Raw genomic sequence first — 20695 nt, forward strand, 5'->3', positions numbered from 1 at the left:
TCTCCTGCCTGAAACAAGAGCCATACACTACATATTTGGGCTTAGAGGTGTAGTCCAAAGGTCTTGTATCCGAAGATACCACGTTCTTCATTGCAGAAGATGTGACAGACCAAGATCATATGCTGTGACATGCTTAGAATATACCAGGGTGTCAGCCCCCCCCCCAAAATCCCACTCTGAGACACTCCCAGTAACAAAAATCACCCCTATATCATGTAAAATTTATTTCAGCTTCTGGGCCAAACACTTAATTCCTGTAAAGTACCAGAGATCCCTCAATTACACCCCAGCAGAGGACTGGGTGTCTGCATTTAATAGTGCCTACCTGGAGAGCTGTCGCATTTGTGGGGATAATTCTGCGTGATATGTTATTCCAGGAGATACTGAAACACCCTGTACCGGACACAGTCAACATCTGGCAAGCAAAGAAGCAAATAAATAAATGAAAACAGCTACAAAGTGCATGAAACAGACGTACTTCAAACCTAGTATCTTCTACCGAGGAGGTTTTTACAGACAGCATGTTGCCTTTTTAAGCCTCTGTAAATCAAGAGTCCCTTCAGCTACTCTTAAGATGTTCTTGTCCTCCATGGTCTCTCCTGATACAAGCTTTGGGCTCCTCCTCTTAGATTAGCAGGACCACAAGGGGTACATGACCTGTGCAGACACACTGACAGGCACAAATGGTCCCTAAAGCTCCTGGCCAGCAGGTCTGAGGTTTAACCACCAGGACAAACTTCTCTCATGGCTGAGCACTTCACCAAGTTGGAAGCTTCTACCAACTCATTGCGATACAGGGTTCACCAGATAACACACGCTTTGAGTGTGCTGTCGCTAAGGTTGGGAAATAAAAACTATTCCAAACTTGTATTAATTAGCGTTAGTTAACACGATGAGGTGTTAATGAGTAAGAGAAAAGCTGGGGGGATTGCTTACCTTTACTTTTAAAGTGTAAGCAAGTCAGCATTGCTTACACTTTAACACATGGAGCAGATTTTAGAATCATATATAGAATCAATCGATGAGTACTGCATTATAATGCCACCACAGGGTTTACATGCACCCACCAATCTGTGTAAAATCCACGAACACCTTCAGCTCATGATGCTATTGGCATCAACTATCTCAGCAGGTTAAAAGCAAGGTGGGATCACACTTTCATGTCTAGCACTGACAATGCCTTTAGGAGTCATATTGGCTGTCATCCATGTCAACTGAATCAGGGCTAGTCCAGCTCCCAGGGCCAAGCACACAGCACTGACCTGCACTTCTGGAAGACGTAAGGCACGAGCCCGAATTTCGTGTCTCTCTATGTAGTAGTTGTTCACCACATGGGGATTCAGCCACGTGTTGTGTATCTGGACTCCAACTCTCATCCCATTGCTGGGTGCCTTTCCATGATGCAGAGCTTCCAAGTAGTACCTCGAACCAGCAGTTAGCTCAAATTTCTGGGATTTTTGCTGCCAATGCTCACTCCAGCTCTTCACCCAGTTCTCAGACCACTCTGAATTGCCCGCAGGGAGAGAAGCTATTCTCACCTGTGTCCAGATCAACCAAATCAATCAGTTACAGAGACACTTCTCCAGCCCCAAAGGACACTTTGTCCAATACCACAGATCCAAAAAAACAGACTTGTCCTTATAGCTGATAGCAGTGAGTTGATGGATGACACATTCCTTCCTCATACACAGAAAAGCCATCATCTCAAAGAGCTTCTGTTTAGGATTCAGTACCATAAAGAAGATAATTCTGCTGGCTTACACAAGACCTAATAACAGTCCCCCATGCAACTTTTCATGGATGACTTCAGTTCTACATCTCATATCCTCCAAAGACAAAAGAAAGAACTATGTTTACAGCCTTAGGAGATGTAGTACGTTACCATTAGTAAGACCAGCAATGCTACTTTTTTACTTTTATTTTTTTTTTATAAATAAGTCTTTTACATTTCTTCTGCCCCTATTCAGTTTCTTGGCTTCAGAAGACCCCAGACAAATGGATCACCTTCATTTATAGCATCATCACAGCTTTACAAAGTGAAGGACCAGTGTTTTCAGAGGGCAAAATTTCAACATTCAAAAAAGAAGTTAAACTGAGGAAGTCAGACAGCAAACCTCCAGGTCCCCTTGCACAGATTGTTAGTGATGGTGGTGTGCTGAACTAACAAAAAGGTCTCTGGAAAAGGCAAAGACTCTGGTTGCAACAGTGAGTTTTTCATGAGCTGAGCGGCTGATAGGGCCAATGTAAAACATCAAATATGATCATACAGATTTCACTCTGCAACAGATTCATAATAAGAGCCAATAAGACAATTCACTCGGGGGGAATTCCCACTTATCATGACCTTAATTAAAACCTTTTCCTATCCTGATCTCATTTTTTCTCTGCCAAGAGTATTACCTTACGTTCTGGATCTTGGGACAAACTTAAGTAGAGAGATGCCTGACCATCTGCTTGAATCCAGAAGGTGTAATTGTTGGTCTGAGGAGCCACAAAAAATCCACGAAGCCTGGAGCTAAGCAAAAGTAGAACATCCATAATACACAGAAGAGTTACTGCAAAAAAAAAACAACCAGCCCCACACCCCACCTTCACACGTACACTGAGTAACAATGAAAGACTCTGAGACCAGATTATAACAAAACAAACTCAGAGATTTTAAAACTGAAGTAACCTCAGAATGACCCGTTTTCACCTTAAATGTTATTTATGCTTTACAGAGGTTTTCAAAAAGGTAAAAAAAAAAAAAACCAGCTCCATGGAAATAGAATAGAATATTTCAGTTGGAAGGGACCTACAATGACCATCTAGTCCAACTGCCTGACCACTTCAGGGTTGACCAAAAAATGAAGCATGTTGTTACAGTTATTGTCCAAATGCCTCTTAAACACTGACAGGCTTGGGGCATCGACCACCCCTCTATGAAGCCTATTGCAGTGTTTGATCACCCTCTCAGTAAATAAATGCTTCCTAATATCCAATCTAAACCTCCCCTGGTGCAGCTTTGAACCATTTCCATGTGTCCTGTCACTGGATCTCGGGGAGAAATAAGTACGTTTTTGCTGTTGGTCACTTTTTTGTGCATTTCTTCTCAAGCAAAGTCTTAACCCTGAATAGGCAGGAAAAGGCTCAAAACTACACACAAGATCAACTGAGGGGGGGGAAAAAAAAGAGAGAAGTAATACAAAAATGAAAACATTCATGCATATTGCACAGTTTTAGAAGGATGTATCTGAAGAGGCAGTGGGCGCTGACACAGCTCAGATATTTTTGCAGCCTGGGGCAAATCCATTTATTTCCATTAACTCCACCTGCACTGCAGCTGCCAACATCAGCTGAGGATCTGGCCCTCCACATCTCACCAGAGCTCCAACCCAAGACAGCCTCAAGTTGGAGCTCCTTCTACCTCTGTAGCAATTTCTTTCATGGTATTTCAGCACATGTAGGCCAGGTAGAGGAGAAATACTGAGTGAAAGAAAAAGGAGGAAAAATAAAACACTTCACTGCATATTTTGAGCTTCAAAAGGACCTTGGAGCAGAGGGTTTGCTTTGATTTACAGGAACTATGAAGTAAGGCTCTGCTATAAAGAGCTGTCAGGTGTTATTTCTACACCTTACACTGCTAAAAGGTGATTGCCATGGCTTCACCTCTTTTTAAGATCACTGGGTACCTGAAGGACTCCTTTGCCCCAGACAGAAATCCTACTGGGGAACTGGCATTAGGTACAAACTGCCATCTATAACCAGGACCTGCTTCTGTCAGATCAGAGGCATCATCCCAGACTTCAAAGAGAAGCCCTCTGTTTCCTAGAAAGTTAAAATAAAAGTGTTGTCAGTAGTAGCCAACAAAAATCCCAGAGCACATGCTAGAATCAGTAGTGTAAGGAGGCAGGCCAGAACAGAAGAAATTTTAATAATAAATTGGCTCTGTTTGTGGGTCTTTTTTGCAGTCCAAGGCAGAACACAGATGTTCCTCTAGGGAATTTGTTCTACCTTGAAATCTTCCACCAGGAAGAATGAAACTCTGCAGAATGCAGAGCATCCAACCAAGCTCACATGTTTGTTCTTGCATGAAAAATTACTGAGATGACCCACAGTCAAAATGAGATAAGCCTCATTTTATGCACAAAAATTTCCTACTGCAATGCTCCACTCAAACAGTGTCCCCAGAAGCCACTGCAGTAGCTCCAGTTCAGTTATCCTTCCTCTAAATGTTATCCATATTTTTTTTCTCCTCCTTTTCCACAACCCTACACACCAGGCTGATCTTCCTCCCACCATCGCCCATTGTCAAGTGGTAGACTGAGCTCTCCACCTTGCCTTTCCTTGCTATAGAATCATAGAATAGTTTGGGCTGGAAGGGACCTTTAAAGCCCATCTAGTCCAACCCCCCCTGCCATGAGCAGGGACATCTTCAACTAGATCAGGTTGCTCAGAGCCCCATCCAGCCTGACCTTGGATGTTTCCAGGGATGGGACATCTACCACCTCTCTAGGCAACCTGGGCCAGGGTTTCACCACCCTCAGTGTAAAAAAATTCTTTCTTATATCTAGTCTAAATCTTCCCTCTTTTAGTTTAAAATGATTACCGCTTGTCTTGTTGCAACAGGCCATGCCAAAAAGTTTGTCCCTATCTTTCTTTTAATCCCCCTTTAGTACTGAAAGGCCACAATAAGGTCTCCCTGGAGCCTTCTCTTCTGCAGCTGAACACCCCCAACTCTCTCAGCCTGTCCTTACAGCAGAGGGGCTTCAGCCTTTGCAGCATCTTCATGGCCCTCCTCTCTATCAAACCTAAGAGAAACTGTATGGAAGTTGAAGCAGACAGTGTTTGCTTCTGTGAAGCAGACAGCCATTTCTTGATGGCATTCATCACCAAACAATTTCTGCCCTTTGGTTATATATTTGTGTTTGCTTGTTGGGACCTTCAGTTATTTGAATACTGTACCCGGCTGGGAAGAAACAAGCCTCCTGCTCTTGCCAACGGGTTCAGTGGTGCATCTGATTTGCTGGGGAGAGACGTGCTTGACTTTACAGGGGACACCTGGCAGCAGGAAAAGGAGACAAATGTGCCACATGAGACTTGGAAAACACAGCTGAGCTGCAGCATGAACCAATCTTGTTTCCAAAAGGGGTCAACATTTCGCTAAAAAATTGTACTATCAAGCGAGCAACACAGTTCATACCTGCAATCAGAATAACTGGACCTTCCTGATGGTAAGTCCTACAACCGCCACACTGGTATCCATCAACATAGAATCATAGAATTGCCCAGGTTGGAAGGGACTTTTCAGATTATCTAGTCCAACCGTCAACCTAACTCTGACAAAAATCATCACTAAACCATATCTCTAAGCACTATGTCTACCCATCTTTTAAATACCTCCAGGGATGGTGCCTCAACCACTTCACTGGGCAGCCTGTTCCAATGCTGAATAACCCTTTCATTATAAAAATTTTTCCTAATATCCAATCAGTTGGGTTTTGTGGTCAGGGCCATGACCACTGTATTAAAATGAAACCATTTAACACATTTCTTCTCTTACCTGCAGCAGTGACCTGCACCGGCTCCTCAAAGAAATCCCCCGTGACAGTGAGATCGGTGCCTCCTCCGAGACTCCCACCAGCTGGGAACACGGAGGCTATTTCTACAGAAGAAGGAAAAGGGGGGGGGTCTGAAAACGAGCATTGGAAAGGTTAATCCCAGCCCTATTTCTGTCCGAGCCAGCAGTGCACTTGCACTCTTTCCAGCCGGAGCAGGCTCCTGTGAATGAAACAGGAATCCCACTGATCCTTCTTGGGGGTTTTGGCAGCCGCTGGGATTACACCAGGAATGAACAACATGGATAACTTGGACGCTTGACAGGAGAAATACTGTAAAGCTTGCACTGTTACTTAGCGGTGGCTGCATCTGTCATGCTCAGGTTGCAAACTGGTATATTCTGCGCTATTGAGCAGCCCTACAAAAAAAAAGGTGGAATTAAAACTGTTTTAATCCTTTTGACCTGTCTGACTCCCTTCTCAATTTAGACTGTAAGTTTAAATGTTATCACGCTTTCCAATTGTCCCTTAGGCTTCAGGGACAAATGGAAGGAGCTGAACATCTGAGTGTCCACACCACGACCAAGAGAATCTTTTGGGATTTTACCTCTGTTACAGTCATGCCCTTCCACACTGGAAACCTATTTTTCTCTTTGATGACATTTACTCACTTTGAACTCAGATGCCTTTGTTTAACCACCCAATTGTACTTGTACAGTTCTGAAAAAAGACTAATATGAGGCAAGTTTGTCCAGATTTGCATTGTTTTCTTAATTTATCTCACATTTAAATAATATTTTATAGTCTTGACTACTGTCCAGTGCAGTACTGTCTACTGGATGGATCTGGCAGATCTTGTTTCTGCTGGTGCTCTGCCAAGTCCATTCAGGGTTATTTCATTTTACTCACCTCAATTTGTAAATAAAATTTGATATAAAATTACCCTCCTTTACAAAAGAATTTGAATTTATAGGTGAAACAAGCTGTATGCTATAATTAACATACAAAACACAGACATGTATTGGCTATGTTAATAAAAAAAAAAACAGAACAAAAAAAAATGCTTGTTATCTCTTGAACCAAACTTCTCAGATACAACCCATAAGGAACTAGTGCATTCTTTATATTAATTTCAGCCAACTTAATGTCAAAAACTTGATGGGATCTTGCTAGAGACCTGTGTAGGTGAACCAAGTGGTCTTTTAGCTTGACTAAGGTCAAAGGCTGCCCAGTGCTCTGCGGTCCCTGATACCCTACTACTGCTTTGGCTGTTGGGGACATGGCATTGCTGAATCTTGGACACTAATTGCCCATGACCATAATCTTGAGCGGGTGCTCAGGATTTCATTGTCTCCTCTTCTACACTATGGCTGGAAATGTCACATGGAGGTTATTATTGTTCATGTACCTTAATTTATTTTTTTTAAAACTAATGGTGCAGTAATCTCCCATTCAGCATTTATCCAGAACTCAGTCCTTGCAGTGGCTGAACATCATCTCCTCCTTGTAGCTGATGTGAGACCTACTTCATCCTAAGCTCTGCGTTTCTAGAATCTCAACATTACCAAATACAGTGTGATTTAAAGGGGAAAGGCTTCTCTAGATGCAACATCTCAAGCCTACAACTGATCTGACGGGAAAAGGAAGAATGATAAAGCAACATCATCCCAAACTTTGTCATACTGCCGTTCTCTGGCTGACTGTGTCAGCTTAGGCAGTCCAAAATAGAGTTCAAAAATATCCCTGTCTGAGAGGAACACTAAATGACTGGGGATGTGATCTGTAACCCATGGCAGCACACCCAACCTTAGCACAGAAATCTGCTCCTCCTGAAATTTTTGATCCGCAGATTTTTGTGTGACCAAGCCCATAGCAGGGGACTAGCACACTCAAAATGAGGACACAACAGGATTACACCCTTGGGAAAAGCAGCAATGAGAGGTCCTTTCTTAGACCATGCTGGGACTACCAAGAGACAGTGCAGGCAACGAGGTGGATACGTGCAATACCTGAATGTGTTTGATACAAGAAAAGCTCCTGTTTGGCACTGATGAGCCAAGCACCTTTGTGTACTGCTGACCTGCAAGAGAGAGAAAATGCCTGAGAGATCCTTGGCCATTTAAGTTAAAGTAGACCTTCTTTTGGCAGAGCTGAACACTCACTCTCTAGAGGAACAGTGAAACATTTCTACAATCATAGAATCACAGAATTGTTAGGGTTAGAAGGGACTTTAAAGATCATCTAGTTCCAACCCCCCTGCCATAGGCAGGGACATCTCCCACTAGATCAGGTTGCAAGGACCAACACCACCTTTCACCAGGACATTGAGGCATTGATTCAAGAGATTCCACCGCATGGCTGAAAGTCTGTATTGGAAGTACTGTCCCATTGTAAAGTATGGGTTGTTTGACAGTTTGACAGTGTCAAAACCCATTTTTACCCTTTTTATGGCTAAATTCTTTCCCATTTGGATGAAGAGTTAAAAGTGAGGTGAAAGGATTTTATTCAGCTAGGCTTAACAGATAACTTATACTTTGGGCACTGAAGTTAAAATATTAAAATCCCAAAGCAGAGATGCTTTGAGGGAGGAACTTTCTCCCTTTTCATTCCCAATCCAATGATTGTCTTCTAAATATAGCAAAACCTCATTTCCAAACAATGAAAGACAAGATTCAGTACAAATACTACACGCTTATCCTGGACTCAAACGCAGCTGTGTCCCCATGTGAAAACACAAAAAAAGAGATAAAAAGACTCTTTTACTCACTTCCCTTTGTTGAACACTGAGAAGCTAACATTGTGGGACCCTGGAGGAGAGAAAAGTAACTTGTTTTATGGCAGAAGAGTGGAGGGCTCCATGAAGAGTGCATCCTACCAACACCTTGTCCAGGTGTCCTGGGCCTGATTTTTTCTTCCTCACACTTACCTTACAACACTATAACTGCATTGATTTCAGCAGTGTGTGCAGGAATTGAACTGGATATCTGCTTAGGGAGCTTAGAACCTTGGGTTGTAGGTAAACACTGTACTGGAGATACCTACAGTTATATATCTGAACCTGCAAGTTCAACCTCGGGGGCAGGATTTGGTTGCCTAAGCATAAGTGCTTTGTGTCATCTTAGACCATGTGGATCCTATCTGACCTCACTTACCGTGCTAGGAAGGAGTGGACCTCCTTCAAGACCTTCATTATCTGTAACACCCCACTGGAGAGATCCCAGATATTCCAAGATATCTCATCAGTCTCTACATGAGAGCTAGACATTAATTTCTAATTTATATATTTAACACAGATCATCTTTCCCAAGCTGGAAGCTTGCTGCTCAGACAAAGTTTTGGGAAGAAATCAGAATTTTTTTCAGAGTACTTGGAAGAGAGGAAAAATGAATTGGATCCAACCTGTTACCAGAGACACTGTGAATAGAAGGGAACATCCAATTTATTCCTCTAATAAAGCAGTAAAGGGAAGGTCCACCACATATAAGAAGGATTAAAATAAAAGTAGTAAACTGACAAAGACCCCAAATCACATTGTTGCTGTCAGCAATGTCCACATCAGTCATGGTTTCACTTGAGCACTGCACTTCATTTTCTCCAAGGCTGTGCAGAGGATGCAAATCATGGCAGTGGTTATACTGAAGACTGGTAAGCCTTGATCTGAAGCAGGTTGTGTGGGCTCAACCCTGAGCCACCTTCCTAACTTTGGAGACACGGCAGGAACTCTCATGATTGACACCCTCTCTGTACCCTCTGGAATTGCAGGAATAAGAGAAACCCATGATTTTTCCCCCTTTTCACCAACCTATGTGGTTCCCTTCCACTCGGCACTGCAGGGTCCCCAGTCCATCTTCTACCTGAATAGGGTAGCTGTGGAGAGACAAAAGACTTTGCTGAGCCTTGGGAGCAAAAATTGCAAAATACAAAATCAAACCAAGAAGAGAAGGGGACTTACACAACTAAGCTAGTCATGCTTGTCTCCCTTTAGAAACAGGGGAAAGAAACAGGTGAGTTGAGAGAGGAACAACCCATGTCCCCACTAATCATAGAATGGTTCGGTTTAGAAGGGACCTTAAAGATCATCTAGTTCCAACCGCCTGCCCTGGGCAGGGACACCTCCCACCAGACCGGGTTGCTCAAAGCCCCGTCCATCCTGGCCTTGAACACCTCCAGGGATGGGGCAGCCACAACTTCCTTGGGCAACCTGGGCCAGTGCCTCGTGACCCTCACAGAAAGAATTTCTTCCTAATATCTAATCTAAATCTCCCCTCTCTCAGTTTAAAACCATTACCCCTCATCCTATCACTACACTCCCCAATAAAGAGTCCTTCCCCTCTGATGGTCAAGAGTTCAGCAGCTTAGGAGGATGCCTCCCAGCAACACACAGTGCTCCAGCTTGACCCCTTTACTCTTCTTTCCAGAAGCTGATCCTGTTGGTGACCTTCAAAACCCCCATTTGAAATAAAAGCTGAGGGGCGACAATTCTGGGCGCATGGTGAGGGTGAATAGGAGGACAAAAGTGTTTCACCTCTTCTTGCTCCTCTGCATGTCCCTAAACTATAAGAAGGAGCAGGTAACAATTAAACCAGATAGGCTGGCATTAGATCAGTTTTCTGGAGCCATGGAATGAAGCAAGTCCCATCATCAACTCACATTTGCATACAAGTCCCCCTCTTGGGAGCCAGAAGGAATTTTATTGTGCAATAAGAGCGCCTGCTGAGGACCCCAGGAATAGCACTGAATAGCACTGAATTCTGTCGGAGTAGGTTTTTCCCCTTATTCCCTGTAAAAGCAGCCTCTCTTTCCCAGGGCTCATAGGCTCTGTGAGAAGTGCATCATTCATAAAGGAAACGCTGCTGCCAAATCCATGTTTTTTTCTGTAATCCAAGATGGTGCAAGAGCCAACAGTCTAAAGGGTCTCCTGTAACTTACAGAAGACAAGGATACATTAATACTAATAAATGAACAGTGTCGGGGCCTAGACATTGGAGCCTATCTCCCATAGGAAATTTTTAGAGCTTTCCCTGCCCAGTTTGGGCCCAGGTCAGTTAACCCACCTTTCAAATTAGTTTCCATATATGACTGAAGACATTGCATCGACCAGGGTCAACAGGCAGTTCAAAAACAGCTACCCTATTTTGGAGTCTAAAGAGTTGACCAGAACAGATGTGGCCAGGGCATAGTGTATCATCTCCAGGCAGAGGACAGCCCCTGGCCCATCCTGGTTATGGCTACAGCCACCGAGAGACAGCAGCCCTCACCCACCCCTGTCACAGACTATATGGTAAACTCCCCACGGTCCCCCTCCATTTTAAGCAAAAGCAGAAAAGCTTCTTCAAAGGACAATAATTATTATTTTTTTTTTTGTGCACAAGCTGTGCTGAGCCCTTGCACCCACACAAACCAAAGGTAAGTCAAGAACTGACATCTTCCCAGCTCGCCTGTCAGCAAAAGAGCAGAGGCTGGTCCATCCATCTCCTTCTGAAACAAGGACAGCTGGCCTGGGCAAAAAAACAAACAGGGAAGGTGAGATAAGATAGAACAACATTTCTTGCATGAAATCCTGATGCTGTTAAAATCAGCGGACAATATTTTCAAATGGGACAGGAATTTCCCCTCACTTGTATCTAGCATTTACTAAACCCCTAGAAAACTGTAAACCCTAATCTCTTATCTCTTCGTCTGCAAAGTATATTCCCCAAATACTGTGGGAACTGCACCTCCATAAAGATTGTGACAGGACCATCTCTGAGACACCCAATGCTGGGTCTGAATGACCTGGTACCTCCTCCCTGTAAGGAAAGGTTGGTAGTCTGAGCTCCAGAAGGACTACCCCAACCCTTACCTTCCAGAAGCAGCAGGCAGCGCAAGTGCAGTATCGTGCTCGTACAGCCACACTGCTTCGAGATGCAGCTCACTCCTTTATTTATTCATTGAGGAAAAACACTACAACCAACCGCTGCTAGAAATCATCCAAGCTCCTAATAGCAAATTCAAGTATCCTCACCTTAAAAAACCAATATGGCAAGGGACAACTTCCACTGGAGAGGAGGAATCAGGTGGGAGCAATAAATTCACAGCAATTAGCATAATAAGCAAAGGTGGGTAATGATTCTTTGAGAATTAACAGGCAATGAAGGAAAATATGCAATTAAAACCTGTAGTGCAAACACTTTGCTATGACCCATGCTTCAGTGTGTAGTTTTGTGAGGTTTTATTAAGGGTTTGCTTTTATTAATATAGCTTGCTGATAATGAGATGCCTTTCCTTATAAGGATAAATAGGAAAAAAAATTCAGAGCTGCAAAATGTTTGGTTCAGCATCACTGGATCATTTCATCCCATACAAAGCATGGAAAAGGGTGCAGAACACACTTGGAAGTATAAAAACTGCCCTCTTTTTTGCTTGAAATCCTAAATCAGTGCAAGTGACAGAATGCTTTGGTCAAGTCCACGTCTCCACCTGGTACTTATTTACTAACACACCAAAAATGAGCAAATTATTCATGTGAAGCTACGATGTGAATCTGTTTGGTATGTTAAGATTTTGAGGCCATTTCCTTTTTGGCTATCATGAGGTTAAGCTGTAAATGAGTAATCTAGCAACAGAGCACACAGGCACGTCCAACCTGCAATCAGACAGACCAGCCTTTCTTCCCACAGATCAAAGGTTCCACAGTTCCACTAGAGATAGGTAAAACAATAATTAATATCGAACAAAGGATGCTAATGTACATCCAGTGAGCAAAGACATAGGGCTGATAAATGGGTGCAGCTTCTATGGCAGGAATCCGCACTGGACTTTCATTCATGCTAACAAATAATTTAGTTACCTAGCTAGGGACATTTCCTTTCAGCCTGAAGAGTAGTTAAAAAACATCTAGTGGTCAAATATAGAATCATAGAATCGTAGAACCGCCTAGGTTGGAAGGGACCTTTCAGATCATCTAGTCCAACCATCAACCTAACTCTGACAAAAAACATCACTAAACCATATCTGTAAGCACTATGTCTACCTGTCTTTTAAATACTTCCAGGGATGGTGCCTCCACCACTTCCCTGGGCAGCCTGTTCCAATGCTTAATATAACCCTTATAACCCAATGTTTAATATCTGCTGCTGCAAGTAAAATTTCTAGCTAAAGAGAATAAACGCTTTACCTTGCTCCTGAAATGATCCATAAAATGACAATGCTAACTATAGATTAAGAGTTTTATACCCTTTTTGGCTTAGTTCTTCCCTGCCATTGGCACAAGTGCAAGGAAATCATAACTCAGCAGTATCTGAGAACACTTCCATACATATGGAAATACATATGACAGACAGCAGGTCAGCGTTGATGCTCGTTTTGCATTCACTGTGCTTAAAGTGCTGCTGACCCAAAGTAAATTTTTAAAATCTACCTGCTTTGTTCTGTTGCATGTAACCATAGAAGCAGCAGAAAATAAAAATCAAACCTTCCTTGAGAACAAGGAAGTGACCAGAGAGGGTTTGAAGCAGTGAAAAACAAAGCCTTTTGTCTCAAAATAATTCTGCTTTGTCTTCTGACTCACCAGAGCATCTGTTTCAAACTAATAGTTTTTTCTAAAAATGCAAATGGAAGGGAAAATTTATTTAACTTTTAGATTCTGACATTATTTTAATTAGTTAAATTTTAATTTGCTAGCCAAAATAAAATCTACAGCAACCAGACGCAATTACAGTACAATTCACACTGAGTTGTGATTGACTGTGCTGCCAGTAAACAAACCAACTAGCTTAATGGACCAGTTGCAATTAGATTAACAAAGTTTGCTGGAGCCCAACTCATGAGCTGCAATAAACCACAAAGGAAGTAAATGGCAATTCTGGGCCAACTGGTTGCAATTTATTGCTGTCAAGGAGGCTGATGGAAGAAATGCCAGTTTACAGGGGCCGGGTCAGATAGCAGCCTATATATAATTACCCATCAATATAATCCACATCAAAGTCCAGGGTCTCATATCTTCCAGTAATTGTCTTCCCATGGATCTCTATTAAATTTCCTGTTTAAAAGGAAATAGAAATTGAAGAGAGCCTTTTAAAAGCAGAGAATTTGTATTTGCAGATTTTGTGAGCTGAACAAAAGAAATTCTTGATCTTTGCAAAGTTTGCAGGGAGATGCCCAGCTGGCTGCAGTGACGTCTACTCTCAGCTTCTACCCTAGTTCAAGGTGACTGTGCACTTAATTCACTTTTCCCAAAACACGCGTCTTTGTTTCCCACAAAAAAGTCCATTCCTGATTTTTTTTTTAGTAGATCTTTAGTATTTGTACTGAGAAGGCATTTAACTCTTTTGTTATTTAACCCCCCCATTCTAACCAAATTCCACTGTAGAACCTCTCAAGGCAACAAAAATCTCATATAGCACTAGACACTTAGTGCTACTCTCACGTTCTTCACCAACTACACTGAGAGGTCAAACATCCAGCTAAAACATAGAAACCTCCATAGAGACACCCTAAAGCAAGGCATGAGAATCTGGAGCTGAACTGCACACAAAAATAATTACAAATGAGGCACAGGCTTAGATTTAGGAGTATCTGTGTGATTTAATCATCCAGATACCTCTCTGCAATCTTGAGAGCCCAAAATGGTTGGATTCATCTTGACTTTGGAAATAAGCATTTCAATTTTTTTCTTAAGAAGGCTGCAAATACAAACAGAATAGAAACAGGGGAAAAAATTGTTCCATACACCAGTTAACCGTTCAGACCAAAACCAGTGACTGTCTTCACATGTAACTTTAGTCTGATCTGAAGCCCCATTAACACAAAGGTCGGTATGGCATTACAATATCATCACCTAATAGCTAATTCTTCTTAAAACTATTACTGAATAGGGTCAGATGACTCAAGAGGTGAGGCTGACTAGATCTATCCATATTCTGAACAATATCTCTCTACTCAGGCAGAGTTGGGCTGCAGAAGGTAAGTACCAAATAAACTGGACACTCTGCATTATCCATTTCTCTTGTACCCAGTGCTGCAGACTCTCTCCCCTTGTGCAAACCCATTTTCCTGTTCAGCATGAGCTCGGACATTAAGTTCTGGAGGTGCCCATTTCAATCCCCAGCAAGACAGACCCCTCATAAGGAGAAAGACAGTATGGAACATCAAATAATAATTAAAGTGGGCTCCAGCTTAAAGAAAGGTCCCATACCTGGGATGCCAGATGGAGGACTAATTTGGTAAACCACAGGTGTCTGCACAGCAGAGAACTGCAAAGAGAAATTTGTAGTTAAATGGCAGTCATTTTCGCAGCAGCCCAACAAGATCTGATTAGACATTGCTCACAACACAGTTGGCAACTGCATTTCAGAGACTCGCGCCTTAGGTTTTGATCTTTGAAGCGGAGTCCTGCTCTGAGAAGGGATGGAATACAATGTCCCTTTCTTGCTCCCTCCGCATTCGGATTATGGCTTACTGCTACTTTTGCACCCTCTTTCTGCCAAAATTGTCCACCCTGGCTTGAGTCAATTCCAAAAGGTATGGTTTAATTCACTATAAAACTTCTAAGCCATGCTTTATCTGAAGTCAAGATCTCCATTTTATCTGCCATTATGGCACCTTTTTTCTTCCCAGTAATATACTCTTAAAAACTATTCCTACATCATAGAAGTGAGATACCCCATCTAGCCTTTAGCAAGCTCCTTGGGTACCCTAAGGCAGTGTAGCAAAGAAAATGCTTGTATTGGTCCATCTTAATGCAGTATAGTACATCAGATGTATCTTTGGGAAAACACTACCTTGCACTCTGAGGAAACAGCAAGGAAATATCAGAAATCTGCTATGGAGTACTATTTTTGACTTCGACAGAGTCCAAGAAGGAGTATAGAGAGATTTTGCTCTGAGACAAGCCTCCCAGAAGACGGGGAACACTCAGGGATGCCTTCCAAGTTGGGGAAGGTCATCACCAGCCTTCCAAAGTAGCTGAGAGACATGGATACCTGACCTGACATATGTTTTGGGCTGCATTTTCAACAAGTAGAGCAGCCCTTTTCCCCTCTTTTCTCCAGTTGACTCTAAAATATGTGAGACTTTTTCTTTAACCAAAAATACTCTAGAAATTTTTCACCTAGGCTGACACCAGTCTTATTCAAATGGTGTCGTGTCAAGGAGCACTACTCATCAGTTGAGTGGCCAGAGGCTCGCTTGATCCTCCACATGCTGTTAACTCACATGGAACCATTATTATCTGTAAATGCCTCTATCCCTGCCTGGAAGATGGCGAACCAAACAGGACAAATAAACGGATAGCTTCAGCAGCTAAAAACTGCCATATGTCCCAAATGAGTATCTGGATCCCAGTACTCATTCTCCCATTCTCATTACAAAGAAATAAAACAGCAGTCGAAACTCTTTGTATGTCTTTAAAATATTCCTGCTCCGGATAGGAGTTGTCACCAGCAGACTAGGTATTTCCAGTGCTGGGTTAGCTAAATATTATCTTGTAACAGGCTGATGTAGCTGAGACACCGTTGTCTGGTGTCAGTGGGGAATGTACGTGGGCAGACAATGAGAAAGAGCTGGATATCTTGGGAAAGCCACAAGGAGAGTTATGGAAGGGGGAGGTGGTCTCTTGTACTACGGTTATAAGAGTAAATAAAATAACTTGGAACATATTTTTTGGCACTGGGAACAGCACAGCTTATATCCACATAGGGAAACTCTTCCCCTACACCAAAAAGAAGGTGGCCTGACCCATGCTTCCTAATGGGAGCAGACTTGCCATCACCCAAAGGAGAAAAAACTGCACCAAGGAGCAGCTGCTACTTGACCCCAGGCAGCGCTGGAGCCCACGTCCTGACCCTGCCTTGCTCGCTAATACAGGCACAGCCTCACATTTTATAGGGATACCTTGGTAAAAACCACTTCACTACTTTATTCCTCATAGTGCCCTGAAAAATAAGAGTAATGTCATCTTCTTTCCCCAGTGCAGCTTTTGGCATCATGGAAATGAAAATAATTATGTGAAAAGCAAGGGGCAGATCCATCAAGGTATTTAGGGGGTCTTGGGCTTAAAGCCATGTATAGAGGCACCTGGCTTGTCCAGATTTTGTAAAACCCATTTGTCTCTCTGCTTTCTCAGGTGCTATGAATACCTCCAGAAATCTGGCCTGCAGTCCTTCTAGGTGGCTAAAACCTGTTGCCATCTAGGTCATTAGCTGCTCGATTTCGTTAACCTTACAGAAAAAGTACATTTCCGATGTGTCCCTATTTCCCATACCACCCAATTCTCAGAGCCGTCTCCACATATCTCCATCCCCCCCACCTTCTTTTTGAGCCCTCTGCTGTCCTCACTTGTTTTTACTGATGCTGTTGTCAGCCTAATAAATAACAAACTCGATTGCTGAATCAAACCAAAGACACCATTGCCTATTTGGGGTTTTTTTTTTGAGCTTTCCTTGATCCCCATTCCCTTTCAAAACTCAGCCTTTGCCTTCCCTCCTCCTCATGGTCATGTTAAATGAGGGAGTAGCTACAGACTCAGTGACGGCTACTTCTGAGAAGCAAAGGCAACATCATACCACAGCCTGGGCTGGAGCCGATGCAGAGAAAGAAGTGAAAACAGCACGAAAGCTAGGGCCACTAGCTGACACAAGTCTTCCAAGCTGTTCAGACTTGTTGCTGCCTGCAGCGGGCTTTTTCAATCTACTGCGGAGGCAAAATTAATTTTTAATACGCATAGCTCCCAGGTCCCAGTCCCAAAACAAAGAGACGCATTGTGTTTTATTTAGCTTGGAATGTGCCTCATTAACAGCATCCCCTGGTGATTTTTCATCAACTCTCTAAGCTAGCTGAACCACCCAATGACTCTTCAGCTTTAATGTGCAATTTACTGAAAACACTGGGCTTTCTTTCTTGATACTCAAAGTTTGCACAGAAGTGGGACGTGACTTCCGAATACACCAGGCCTCATCCTGAAACACGCAGCCATGATTAAGGATTCTGCTCTGCAAGTGAATCTGACACCATCATCATTAACTGGTCTATCACCACCATACCCCACAACCTCCTGAGACAATGTGCTTTGACATTGAATGCCAAAGGGAAAATACTGGTCTGAGGGGGAGTAGCAAGCTCTCAAAATAACTGAGCAACAGCTATGCATTCACAACTGAGATCTGAGTTTGTCAAATCTTGCTCATCTTAGGTGTGGAGAGCCATCCTAGACCTGGAGAAATGTCCCTTCCTGGAACCAGCGTGCCTATGGGAGATACTCTTGCCCATAGGAGGTATTCTTGCCCATGGTTACCTGCCAGTGCAGACGGTTAGCTTCCACCCTGCAGGTTGGAGGGTAACACCAGAAGAAGCTGGCATAGGGTCTTCTGGCACAATAGTGTCTTCTGACTGCATGGTTTAAGTGCAGAGACAGATTAACTTGGACCAAGATTTTTGATTTGGAAAGACCTCTTATGTCACCCAGTCTATCCAGTGCCAGTTTGATGAGTACCTCGATGCACCTAGTTTTAAGGGACAGAAGGAGCGTCCTAACTTCTTGTCCTCACTTGGAATCAGACATGCAGCATGAAAGATAATATTCCAACATATTTTCTGTAAGACTAAGTCTGAAGTTTGACTCCCTTCAATACCTTCAATTATTTATCACTTCTATTCTTGCAGGTTACCTTGAAAGTATAGATTTCTTTTGCCACTTCAGTCAGGTTGTTAATTACATGTCCTTTAAACATCACCTCCACATAGTACAAACCCTCTTGGGGTGAAGACCTAGGTAGAAGAAAATGTGTTATATTATTTTGATACAGATTGAGTTTATTTTTTTAGGAAATGCCAGATCCTTCACAGTGTCTCCATTCTTAACAGGTCCACTGAGGCTTCAATAGAGTGAAAAAAACATTTGCACTGTGAACCCAAACTTTACACATAGGAACCCAAACTGTAAAACTACAATTTAAAAGAAACATGGAAGGAAGAAACTACAGTTAAATGCAGAAGGTGACGACTACACCAGAACTCAATCCAAATTGTACATTAATGCAAAACACAGACATGCTTATTAGTGTTCATTAATACTAATGATCAACTGTTATTCATTAGTATTAAAATAACCCAGGGCTGCCTGGATTTACAGGGCATCTTGATCCTGGGTTGTAAATTAATGCTGCATCCTTAATGCACACAGTTTCGCAGCACCACGTTCAGCAGAATTAACTCCCAACTGAATCATAGCAACAAGGGATGGAAGAACCCCATTAGAGTCACTCTTATAGCCTCTTGCGACATCCCTAGTCTTCAAGTCAAAGAATCATCTTTAAAGTTACAACAGGATGGAAAACAGGGAGCTTAGATTGTCCAGCTGGTGCTTGAAACCATGTTTGTTTCCCACTCTACCTGTAACATCTCTCTATCATCTTGGACAGGTCAAAGATACCAGAAGCTGATAAAATTTCCCCCAGAATTTTCTTGGGAGTTTTGCATCTAAGAATTAGATATCTACAAAGCTTTGAGGATCTGAGTTTAGCCTGTCCAAGGAGCCCCACCAACTCTCATGCTAGCTAGCCTAGTGCTTCATTAGGTTGAAACAAGGATAAATGCCACATAAATTAGGAGGTGCTCTGGTGCAGCCACAGTAGCAGCCACAGAAATTCCTTTGAATTCCCAAACTGCCAGTAGAGACACTGAAAGAAAAGGAGGATCATACCAGAAAAATGGCAAAGTCTCACCCACACTGTAGTCATGGATCATACCTTGTTCTGCATCTTATGGTGGATAAATCAAAATACACAGGCGAGACATCACACGGCAACCTTGGCAGATATGGATTCACCAGGGACACCTCCAGCTGGGACCCACTGGCTGAAGAGACATGTTCTAACTGGTGTGATGTTGAGCCTAAGTAATCGAAGTCAACCAGAAGTGCTCTGTGAGGACAGGATCACTCACATTCAGTCACATATGACACAAACGTTTTTGAATGTGCAACCCAGCTTCTCTTGAGGAGCAACACTTAGACCCTCTAATCAGGCTTTTTAAATTCAGGTTTGTGTAGTTGCATATTGAGACCGAGTTCATCCCACCATGCAGCTGCATGGCGGGTTTTTTTTTTTGCCTCTAATACAATACTTAGTCTCTTCCACACGTGTTCAACTGCAGAGACAGAGCCACCTCAGCCATCGACACTGGAAAAAACAACATACCCATACATACTTAAAGTACCTGCACAATTAGTACCATTTGACATGGTCTTGGCAGTTGCTGATGTCTTGCACAATTTTACTGACAGGACCTTACGTCGGGTTTTGCTGTAAAGTGGACCTGCTTATCCCATTTCTTTAGAGTGGGCTGTCCAAAGGTTCAAAGGCTTTTAATCTTCAGCAAGTTGAGCTTTATCTGAACATAAACTAGCCCAAACCATGACAATGGTTAACTTCTGTAGTATAACCAAACACAACTAGAAATGAAGGTGGTTTACAAACAACTCTCCCTTTCTTCATGATCTTCACAGGTGGTTCCCAGCCTACAGGCTCACTTTGAATGGTGAGGAGGGACCGACATCAGCGGTTTCTCCATTTGCAGCACACTGCACATTTCCTCCTGGCCCCAGGAAGGTTTTTTTCCCCTTCTCCCAAGGTTTGACTGCTTCCCTCACGAAAAAAGACCCCACTCTGCTTGAACAGAGTTCCCAGCTGTGACTATCTCTGCCTGCCACACAGTGCTGTGGGGGAAACATCTCCCTTGAAGACATGAGCTCTCTCTCTTCCCTCCATCTCATCATTATTATGGGAACGCACAATAATCAGACAAATAAGGCTGACACCGTTCATCATAGTTATAAATGGCAGTGCCAGAACTTAAGCAGCTAAACCAAACATACATCCGGCCCAGTAACCAACTCTCTTCCCAATAAATCAATGTTCAGCACTGCAGAAAATCAAGCCTAGCTATGTACAGCTGGTTTTGGGCCCAAATGAGCATGGAATATCAATTTCTGTTGTTTTTTACTCAGATGTCATATTTATCATCAGTGCTTTTAAAGTTCCAGAACCACAGAACCTATGGACACAGAAGACTTTCAGCTTTTCTTCAGTAAAAGTGTGGCAGGGAGGAAATTTCTGGCCCTACATCTACAAAAATAGGGTAGAAATCTGATTTCCCTTGCTTAGAAAGAACTTAAAAACACG

General features: G+C 42.8%; 1 protein-coding gene across 1 annotated transcript in view; it reads right to left on the reverse strand.

The window, feature by feature from the left end:
* The window catches only part of PKHD1 (PKHD1 ciliary IPT domain containing fibrocystin/polyductin), a 276108-nt gene that overhangs the window by 253995 nt on the left and 1418 nt on the right, over positions 1–20695 (reverse strand). The window contains exons 3-16 of the mRNA XM_074582079.1: positions 19262–19406; positions 18182–18281; positions 14713–14770; positions 13479–13557; positions 10961–11035; positions 9340–9404; positions 8305–8344; positions 7547–7617; positions 5543–5644; positions 4945–5040; positions 3672–3807; positions 2401–2515; positions 1263–1538; positions 326–415 (exon numbers count right to left, since the gene is read on the reverse strand). Coding sequence (XP_074438180.1) covers positions 326–415; positions 1263–1538; positions 2401–2515; positions 3672–3807; positions 4945–5040; positions 5543–5644; positions 7547–7617; positions 8305–8344; positions 9340–9404; positions 10961–11035; positions 13479–13557; positions 14713–14770; positions 18182–18281; positions 19262–19406 — 1448 coding nt within the window. The remainder of the gene's footprint in view (positions 1–325; positions 416–1262; positions 1539–2400; positions 2516–3671; positions 3808–4944; positions 5041–5542; positions 5645–7546; positions 7618–8304; positions 8345–9339; positions 9405–10960; positions 11036–13478; positions 13558–14712; positions 14771–18181; positions 18282–19261; positions 19407–20695) is intronic.

This window comes from Larus michahellis, chromosome 3 (assembly GCF_964199755.1).
Source record: "Larus michahellis chromosome 3, bLarMic1.1, whole genome shotgun sequence".
Lineage (NCBI taxonomy): Eukaryota > Metazoa > Chordata > Aves > Charadriiformes > Laridae > Larus > Larus michahellis.